Source organism: Parasteatoda tepidariorum, chromosome 10 (genome assembly GCF_043381705.1).
Source record: "Parasteatoda tepidariorum isolate YZ-2023 chromosome 10, CAS_Ptep_4.0, whole genome shotgun sequence".
Classification (NCBI taxonomy): Eukaryota; Metazoa; Arthropoda; class Arachnida; order Araneae; family Theridiidae; genus Parasteatoda; species Parasteatoda tepidariorum.
The window spans coordinates 78,821,130-78,832,293 of record NC_092213.1 but is presented as its reverse complement, the minus strand read 5'-3'; the positions used below and the strand labels follow the sequence as shown (position 1 = coordinate 78,832,293).

Here is an 11,164-nt window from a genome sequence, read left to right as displayed (position 1 = left end):
TAGTTGCATTTCCACTCGTGTTCTATCCACCAATTTTCGTTTCAATCGGACAACTCCTTCTTGGTGCGTCGATTTTTTTGTTATAGAGTGTAAATAGGTACTATCAGTGTATGTTAATTATTCCATTCATGAAATGCCGAAATTAAAGTCACGACATGTTTATATGAGATCCCCTATCGTTGAACCCCATTTTCATTTCATGGACCCCTAATTTTTTTTCATGAACCCCTTACAGGTTGTTGTCAACCCCTGGGGGTCGATAAAGACCACTTTGGGAACCACTGGTCTAAAGTAAGAACTTTCCCAGCCATTCCTCTGGACCTGTTGCGGTGACTATGGTAACGAGATATAACTAAGTGGAAAGTCGCGTCTCCGGAATCGGCGGACTTTCCGAAGTCCGTATATTTGATTTTTCCGTATAATTGACCTCCAAGGTAAACAAAGCTTAAAATGATCTGAATCTAAGAAGCAGAAAATAAATAAACATTATTTTTCGAGCAATAATGTTTTAGTATTAGAATGATATCTAATCAATCATAAACAAAATATTAGAAAAAAAATAATTATTGCTATTCTAAAAATAAATATAGAAAACGAAAAAAATTCCCAGTTATGAAAATATTAATTGCTCTCTCCACCATTTTGAACTAGAACGATTCAAGCAAGAAGGGGAAATTCCCGTCATTCAATAAGGTGGGTAGGTGGAGAAGAAAAATTCATTTCCTCCTTACTTGTCATTCAAGTTGAGGGCGGGGTAGTGACAAATTCTTATTTTCTCTCCCATCATTGGCTATCAATCAAGCATAAAGGCGTGGCATGCTAATTGGGTTCTCTTTATTTTTTCTTGTGTGACTAAAGGGGATTCCCCCTCCACTTTAACATTCAAAAAGGTTCCAGGAAATGCCTCTTTTACTAGCCAGCTGCATAGAAAGAAGGGGGAGGGAGGGGACTCAGTTGTGCTCTTTTGAAAACAACCCCCCCCCCTTTCCTGCATTCCAGAGGAGGAGCGTCATGGTCTTAGTAGATCTTCTGTTCTCTTTTCTGTTGATTTATGGGTTCAATGCATAGATCTCTAGAAGCTGAGAAGGGGAAAAACCTGTCAAAAGACTTCGTTTTTTTTTTTTTTTTTAAAAGGAGAGGGGAAGATGAAGAAATGTTTGTTTATTTTGATTGTTAAAAAGTGTCCGGGAAATCGACCCTTCCGGAAAAGGGACGTCCGGATATGGGACGTTACACGTATTTCATGTAGGTATGTCGGGATCTGGACAGGTTTTGGATCTGGTCGGCTGGAGAAAGGGAATCTTTACCTTCTGTCTATAGTGTTAGCCCTAGAGTGAAGAAAAGCTACCCTCCTTCTTGTTTCCAGCAATGTTTTATAATTGAAATATAATTTAATATTAACCACTATAAAAAAATTATTTAATTTCAATTCCCTCAACTGAATCAATGCAATCAAAAGTGTATCAATACTCCTGGAAGTTACTTGTGTTCATGTGAGTCTGGTTATAGACTCAAAAATAGCTACGAATGCGAAGGTAACAAAGGCATTTCTTTTTTTCTATTTACTTTCATAATAAACAAATACAATTCCCATGGAATAACAATCCATGAGGATTCGTGATGGTTCCAATGGCTGATGGTTCTCGAGAAAATATCATTAAAACAATTTGATTTTTTTTAAATGTTAAACCATCAAAAATCATTTCGAATTCCTATGATGGAAATTTTTGATGGTTCAACATGAACAAACCATCAAAACAAGTTGCTATTCTTATGTTGGACCATCATAAATCAGTCCAAATTCCTACATTGAGGTGATGGTTACTTATGCTGGTTACTGTTCATGATGGAATTATTGATTATTACCATTAAGATTATGTTGGTCCATCAATGGAAAACCATCAAAAACTTTGAGTTAGGAGTGTATATGTTTGAAAATTTTGCCCCAAAACAAAATTTTTTATTGAGAATAAGTGCAAATTATTTTGCTTTTTTTAGCAATATTTTATGGGTGAAAAATAATTTAATATTAACCAATGTAAAAATAAATAAAATAATTTCAGATATCGATGAATGTGAATTCTTTTATTTGAGCAATTGCAATCAGAAGTGTATCAATATTCCAGGAAGTTACAAGTGTGTATGTGAATCGGGTTTGTTATAAAGTCGAAAATAGTTACGAATGCGACGGTAACAAAGGCATTTTTATTTTTATTTACTCTCTCATAATAAATCTTCTTTTTTTCCTACACTGTATTTTATTTGAAGTTTGAGCGTAATTATACTGAAAAATATATTATTTAACAGCATATCTTTTTTTTTCGTAGGAAACTTAACTCAAAGTATGAACAAGAAATCAGAATTCAAATATTAATTTCTTGTGTATTCCTAAATATGGTTCATTCACCAGGAGTTGGTTCTTGGGTCCACCTCCTCGGAAGAAGAGTTCATTTCATCGCGAGAGGAGAAACGTCTCCGAGTTTGAAATTTAGACAACCCTTAATGCGCACGAAAACAATGAGTTCTTTTTCAATCACTAACTTCGCTTCATCATCAGCTATTATACTTTTAATTACTGTAGCTAACTAAATATAATGCAGCAAAATGTCTCAAAAAGGACCAACTATTCACTCAAAAGACAGAAATATCTAATTTATAAAATATTTAATGTTAAAAAAACAAATATAAAATTCATATCCTTCTCCCAAAAATAGGGAAATAGTATCGTCAGATACTATGTGATGAAGGCGGAGCAAGTGTAAACTCCTGGTGAACGAACTGCAGTTTCCATTTTTTTTTTGAAAAATTTCGCCTTTCTTACAAGTGCACTTATAAATTTCGGTTTATTTTTTCATCAAATAGGATGCTTTGTAAACATATAGCTTTGTTAAAATTAATTAAAATGTTCACTTTTGTAAATTATTATTGCTTACAAATGTAGACAAAAAATAAGTAAGCGCGTAAAATTACAAAAAAAGAAAGAAAACGATAACGTTATACAGACTATGAGAAAATTTAGTGATAAGCTGCGTCAGAATGACTAAATGAGCAGAGAAAGGACGAATATTTTTTTGTGTTTAAAAAAAGATTATAGAGCTAAATCTTTTCCTTGTTGAAGCTTTCAGAGAAATATACATGCAATAGGAAAGCAATAATTGCCGCATGTATGAGAGCAAATTTCATCGACTTCTTTTTGATGAAGATTTGTGTTCGACATTAGAATGAAAACAGTGTCACAGATAACCATTTGCGGCATCGCAACTTTCAGAAAAATGTGTAATTGATAGGAGAACAACTAAGGAGATTCCGAAAACTTGTGAAGTAAATTTCTAGAAAACAATCCAAGGGGCAGTTTCACATAAAAACTTCACATTTAAAAAAATAAATTATTTATCTTTATCCCTTATGTATACCTGCTACTACATTGCAACTAAAGTGCAATAGTGATAGATACTTATTTCTGAAGTCACGTGTATATTTTGAAACGTCACGTCAGTCATACGTATTGTTTGTCTAAAGTAAGAACTTCTCCAGCCATTCGTTTGGACCTGTTGCGGTGACTATGGTAACTAGGTATACTTATTTCAAGTAGGTGTGTCGGGCCATTTTTTGGACAGATTCTGGGTCGGATCGGCGGGAGAAAGGGAATCTTTTCCTTCTGTCTGTAGTGTTAGCCCTAGAGACAAGAGAAGCTACCCACCTTGAAATGCGCTATTCTTGTTTCGAGCAATGCTTTATGATTGAAAAATAATTTAATATTAACTACTATAAAAAAATTATTTAATTTCAGACATCGATGAGTGTCAATTCACTCATTTGAATCAATGTAGTCAAAAGTGTATCAATACCCCTGGAGGTTACTTGTGTTCATGCGAATCTGGTTATATACTCAAAAACAGTTATGAATGCGAAGGTAACAAAGGCATTTCTTTGTTATTTACTCACATAATAAATTATTTTTATAATATATGTATATTGTTTTTTAATTTTTCAGATATAAACACTCCTGGTCCTGTGCTCTGTTCATGTCCTCCGGGATTTGAACTGAAGGATAATAATAAGACATGCGTTGGTGATTCCATATTTACACAATTAAGTTTATAAATAAAAAAACTTATTAATTAAATTCTAATAAGTTTTGAAAATTATAAAGAATTGCAGGATATTTTTTCATTTATTATTCACTACAATAATATTATTTTTATTATGAACTATCCTAAATTCTATAATTCAATATCATTATTTTAAAGGGTGATTATAAGATGATAATAAGACATGTGTGCTGGCGATTCAATCTCTACAATAAATTATATTCTTCTTCTATTATTTTCTTTTCTTTCTTTTTTTATATTCTAGGTAGTTTTAAGAATCTCAAAAAAAATTTAAGTTGCAAGAAAAAATAAATTATTTCTAGAACCGAAAAAAAACTATTGAGTAATTAGTAAAGCTACTAATTAATTAAATTCTAATAAGTTTAGGAAATTATAATGAATTGCAGAAAATTTTTTTAATTATTATTCATTACAATAAGTAATATTTTTATTACGAATTATCATAAATTCTATAAATCAATATCATTATTTTAAAGGGTGATTATAAGATGATAATAAGACATGTGTGCTGGTGATTCAATCTCTAATATAAATTTTTTCTTTTTCCATTATTTTCTTTTCTTCCTTTCTTCATATTCTAGGTAGTTTTAAGAATCTCAATAAAAATTTAAAGTTGCAAGAAAAAAAACAAATTATTTTCAAAACCGAAAAAAACAATTAAGTTTATTAAAAAAGCTGCTTGACGCCCGGTGGCTGAGTGGTAGCGCTTCGCGCTGCCGTGCCACAGGTCCTTGGTTCGATCCTTGGGCCGGGCAAGGCCGACTCAGCCTTTCATCCCTTCAGTGGGTCGATAAAATGAGTACCAAGCATGCTTGGGAACTAACACTGGGGGTTCCGCGTTCGGCTGACCATCCGACCGGAACATATGCTCCTGCACCCCAGAGCCCAAGGTCAAGAAAACTGAGATGGGCACAGTCGGCCTTGGCCCTCGTAATGGGCTGTCGCGCCACTGAGTTAGTTAAAAAAGCTGCTTATTAAATAAATTCTAATAAGTTTAGAAAATTATAATGAATTGCAGGATATTTTTCAATTATGAGTTATCACAAATTCTATGATTCAATGTAATTATTTTAGTATAATTATAATAAGAATTTTATAATCGTACTGAGAATGAATATATTAATGAATTTTATTAATTGTTATGAACTATAACAAATGTGTTAAATTCTATTAAATATTATTTGAGTAATAATGGCCTTTAATAGTTATTTTGCATTATAATAAACTTTAAATGAATTTTATAACGAACTAATTCAGTATTATAGAATTTTATTATGGGTTACTAAGCAGAAGTGGTCTTACCTGATTTGAGTTAAAATGTGTGATATATAGATTTTAAAAAAATCTTGCCCCATACCAGATTTTTTAAAATCAGGCAACTGATTAAATTTTAATATATTATATTTCAGGATTATGTCTTAAAACGTGGATATTTTGTCACGTGTATATTTTAGAATATGAACTATAACAAATGTGTTAAATTCTATTACATATTATTTGAGTAATAATGTCTTTTAATAGTTATTTTGAATTATAATAAACTTTAAATGAATTTTAAAACGAATTAATTCAGTATTATAGAATTTTATTATGGGTTACTAAACAGAAGTGGTCTTACCTGATTTGAGTTAAAATGTGTGATATCTAGATTTAAAAAAAATCTTGCCCCATACCAGATTTTTTAAAATCAGGCAACTGATTAAATTTTAATATATTATATTTCAGGATTATGTCTTAAAACGTGTATATTTTGTCACGTGTATATTTTAGAATATGAACTATAACAAATGTGTTAAATTCTATTACATATTATTTGAGTAATACTGACTTTTAATAGTTATTTTGAATTATAATAAACTTTAAATGAATTTTAAAACGAATTAATTCAGTATTATAGAATTTTATTATGGGTTACTAAACAGAAGTGGTCTTACCTGATTTGAGTTAAAATGTGTGATATATAGATTTAAAAAATCTTGCCCTGTTCCAGATATTTTAAAATCAGGCAACTGATTAAATTTTAATATATTATATTTCAGGATTATGTCTTAAAAATTTTCGCCCATTTAGTGCTTGATTCAAATGCGAAATCATTCATCGCAGATTGCCGTTGTCTTCCGGGATTTATCGGATTTCCATCTCTAAACATACCCTGCAGTGGTATGTATATGGATAAGTTATGGTTTAATTAATACACCGTTTGTAAAAAAAACTTCTTATAAATTTTCTTTAAGAAATAAGAGCGCTTTTAATTTTTTGTTGTAACTGACAGAACATTCTTTTAACTCTAAAAAGTTCTCGGATGTATCTTTTCAAAGATTATTATTTTAAGGCTAAAAATATATATGTGAAATAGATATAAGGTTAAAAATTTTAAAAAGCCGAAGGAAAATATTAAAAAGCCGAGAAACAAAATAATAAAGCGATATAATTTCGTCATCAGCTCACACGATTATATTCGCAGAAAATAAGTGCTTTCTAATATTGTATTAATATAGCCCTAGCAAAACATATCAATACAATATATAATCAAGTGTGAGGAGCACTAAAAAAAATTGGAAATCAGGCAAAAAGTAGGAAATAAAATGTAAGAAAATATATAATAAAGTATAAAATGTAATCTATCAAGCGAATAGCGAATTCAAATGAACTTACACGTTCTGGAATCTTTCAAGAATAATTTAAAATATTTTCGTAATAAGTTTGTCAGATTGAAATATAAGAAAATAGAAGCGTAAATAGAAGAATCTGTTATGGAGCGTTCTCACTGCTGTACTGAAGCACTTTTGATTTGTTAGTCATCTTGGATTTGCCCGAAAATTGATGTCCGTAATGTAATAATATTATACTGGATAAATTAAAATTTATAATTAATAAAATTGGTATTTAATTATACTATTTTAGACGATTAATATTTAATTAAAAAAATATGAATTTGCACACATTGGATTTGCACATGGTAAAAATATAAATTTAGTTAACAAAGAAGTTTTTAGTAAACTTATTAATTATAATAACATGTAATTTACCAAATGATTTTATATAGAACTTAATTACATTAGAATTTAAGATTCACCTGCCGCAATATATATTCCTTGTATATATTAATAAACTATTGAATTTTTTTTCTTCTTTTTTTTTTTAAATTTTCCAGATATAAATGAATGCCTTAGAAATAATTTTGGTTGCTCACATTTTTGCATAAATACATTTGGTTCTGCTCTCTGCTACTGTCCTCCGGATTTCAAACTGAAAGATGACAATAAGACATGTGCTGGTAATTCAAGCTTTACATGAATATTTCCATCCCTTCTTATATATTCTTTTCTATTTTTCTTTCTTCATATTCTAGGTGGTTTTACGAATCGCAGGAGATTATATGGTAGAAGAGAAGAGAAATATATCTAAAACTCGAAGAAGAAACTTAAAAGAAGTTTATTAATATAGTACTTGTATTAATCTATTTATTAATTAAATTCTAATAAGTTTTGGAAATTATTTCGAATTATAAGATATTTTTAATTACTTTATTAGTTATTATAAATATTTTTAAATTTTTATTAATTATTGTAAATATTATTTTTTTATGAATAATCATTTCTATAATTTAACATATTAATTTTATTATAGTTATAATAAGAGTATTATAATCACACTGAGATGGAACATAATAATGACTTATATTAATTGTTACAAATTATAAAATTTTTTTAAAAATTTTATTTAATATTATTTGAGTAATATTGACTTTTAATAATTATTTTGAATTATAAAGAATTTGAAATGAATTTCATAAAGAATTAATTTAAGAATTTTATTATGTTAAATAATTTTATTACTTGACGACTGTCTGACTGGTGACTTGAAGACTGTCCTCAATTTTAGAAATTTTGAACGTTTCCCTTCCTGCTTAAAATGATTTAAAATGGATGATTTGAGCTTAAATATGTGAAATATTGATTTATTTTTAATATCAAAATGTACTTATATGATCATTTTTGATATAATAATTTAATGTTATTTCCATTCTATAAATTTGATATTATATTGTGCAAAGTTTTGTGTCGATTGGAGATGAATAAAATAGTTCTTAAGAGTCCAAAAATTTATTAACAGCAATTTACAGTACTCAATTACAACAGATATCAGTGCAATACACAAAACGCAGGCTTCACTATCTCAGTCGGGTCAATGAACTCCCTAGAGACTCGCAAATCAGAATAATATTGAACAAATGCACTGCAAAATTTATATAGGCTTGGCGACGAAGCCCCGGAACTTTCAACAAGATTCTAGACAATTCTCGTATAACCCCGTAAATATTAGTCCCAGGGCCCGACTTATCCTAATTGGGGCCCCCATTGCTTCACTTCTTCAGTAATGAAGAATTGAACTTTATGGAGGTATTTAAATTTTTCGCCTCTCTATACTAACATGACAAGAAAATTGACTAGAACCTAAAATTGCTATAAAGTCCTCCCCCCCCCCTCCAATGGTTCGACGAAATATCGTTCAGTCCATTTTATTGATTTTCTCTATGTCCGTCCATGCCAAATGCAGTTTTCTGAATGATAACTTTGTCATCTAGCTGTGAAAAATGCATATCCTTGCTGATATTAGGGAGGAATTCAGCTAAATTTCCGTAATTACGATGGCTCACTTAAGCCAATCAGAAGGCTGTATTTTTGTAAACACATCGCATTTTGCAAAGTGTAAAAATACAGCATTTTGAGTGGTAAATTTGTCCATCGTATTTGCGGAAATTTATCTGAATTCCGAACTAGAAAGACACGGATTTCTGAATTATAAATTGTTTGTGCTCATACGATAGATTAATGAAGAAGCTAACATAAAACGGACGGATTTTACACTGTACTGATATTTGGCTTAAACAAAAGTTCATTTATGTAGGAAACCTAAAAGAAACTTTCAATTCGATTTGGGGCCCCCTCTGATGCTGGGCCCGTTTGACCCTGCCTTTGTCAGGCTCTGAAGTCCAGTCGCTTCGAAACTTGAATTTTCCAGAAATATCATTTTGCCATGAAGTGTCGCCAACTTGCCAAAAGTATCGTCAAAACGGCAAAAAATATGGGTAAACTGAGTTTTCTATGAGAAATGCAAGAGGCGTTATTAACTCTTTAATTTACGTTAGAATAACGCGATTTTCTCAAAAATTTTGAAGCCGTTTTGAAATTATACACATATTTACAAATTCATAACAATAATAGTATCGTTTAAGTAGTATCGTCAAGTAGTAGTAGTTAAGTTTAGTATCGTCAATAATAGTAACAATAATGATATCGTTTAAGTTTAAAAATTGTGTACTATTTTTGCAAATTTTGATGAATGCCAAATAAAAGATGAAGGTTGTCAAATGTTTTTCCATAATTTCATCGGAAACTTTCATTGCTCATGTTCAAACGCATATATCTTAGCTGAAGATAACTATTCAGACAGCGGTAGGCATAAGTAGACTTCATTCGCAGTGTTTAATTCTTGCTATTCATTTATTTTAATTGGTTTATTTGCAACTCGAGAAGAAGAAGATCACTGATACACAGACACATGACCTATGGCCACAGCGTTTATGAACAAGATGGCGTATGTTAAAACCGAGCTTAGTTTCTCAAGATAAGTTATAATGTTAACTAACCTTGAAGATGATTAAGTACAATGCCGTATCGCACATCGCACTTGTTAAAATAAAATTCTTTCTCTTCTACATCTTTTACTTAATTTAGATTTATTATTTGTTCACGTATATTATTTGAAACCGTGATAGATTTTTGTTCTGTGTACCTGGCAACTTCGATGCATAATTAGTTTGTTTATATTCTACATGGCTCGGTGCATGACTTTGAGTTAAGTAATAAACATATAGTAAAAGAATCGAAATCTTTGTGGAAGAATATAGAATGGGGCATTTAAGAGAATTAGCGCTTGACAGTCTTGTCTTACTCGAAATTGAATCGATAGAACAGTTGTTAACGTAAGCAAACGCCACGTTTCAAAAACCAATCAGGATCGAGATACCCACACTACGTCATTTGCAGGCATTCCATTTCTACGGTGTTTTGATCTTTGCTGTTTCCACTCTTCAGTCCGTATGATTGCAACAAAATTATCCTTTTATGCCATTTAGAAAATAATTTATGTAACTAATAATTAATGGATGTAAATGGTGTTCCATATTTTTGTTCCACATTTCCTTTAGCTTGATAATTACGATTATTCAAAAACCTAATTTGATAATTCCATAAAATGAATGATGTCAATCGGTTCATTAAATAGAGTGTGGCTCAAAATAAAGGTTTCCAGAATAACTTTTGGTCTAACGATTTGATATTTACATACTATACAGACAATGAGTTTAGTTTTTCTTCTTTTTGTTGGTTAAATTTCAGTCTTGTTGGCCTTTTAAAATACAAATATTCTTGTCTTCTGATATGAATCCATAGCTTCCAACATCTACGGAACTTCCGTAGTTCCAAATATTATTTTTCCGAGTAGTTTCAAAGGTATTGTATTAATATATCAATAAATTGAAGAATCTTGTCTACCACTTCATATAGATAATATGGTCAAATAAGTAACTTCACACATCCCCATAGCTGCCAACTCTTCCGGTTTTCCCGGAAAATTTTATTTTCATATTTAAAGTTCTAACGGAATTCATGTTGTTTCACTAAACTCCTTGAATTATAATAATAATTTTAAATCAGTTTGACCACCACTACATATAAATAATTACAACAAATATATAAAAGCATATTAGTTCATACAATAGCGAATTTCAACCTGATTAAAATATAAATGTATTTTTGAGGAAGATAGTTTCTCGGTAATTGTTTTACTACCGCTTGGAAAATCCATTCTCGAAAAGAGTGAATGTTGGCAGGCATGCATCCCCATTAGTAAAAATTAATCTATATATCTATATATCTATATCTATATATCTATATCTATATATCTATATATCTATATCTATATCTATATATCTATATCTATATATCTATATCTATATATCTATATCTATATATCTATATCTATAT

The 11,164-nt window shown here is 30.1% G+C and overlaps 1 protein-coding gene across 2 annotated transcripts in view; it reads left to right on the top strand.

The window, feature by feature from the left end:
• LOC107448848 (fibulin-5) overlaps nucleotides 1-8,208 on the top strand; it is a 15,008-nt gene extending 6,800 nt beyond the window's left edge. For both annotated transcript variants that reach the window (XM_016064201.3, XM_016064200.4), the window contains 5 exons: nucleotides 3,791-3,913; nucleotides 3,995-4,068; nucleotides 6,152-6,272; nucleotides 7,267-7,389; nucleotides 7,465-8,208. In XM_016064201.3, coding sequence (XP_015919687.2) covers nucleotides 3,791-3,913; nucleotides 3,995-4,068; nucleotides 6,152-6,272; nucleotides 7,267-7,389; nucleotides 7,465-7,520 — 497 coding nt within the window. In that variant the 3' untranslated portion in view covers nucleotides 7,521-8,208. The remainder of the gene's footprint in view (nucleotides 1-3,790; nucleotides 3,914-3,994; nucleotides 4,069-6,151; nucleotides 6,273-7,266; nucleotides 7,390-7,464) is intronic.
• Nucleotides 8,209-11,164: the final 2,956 nt, after the last annotated feature.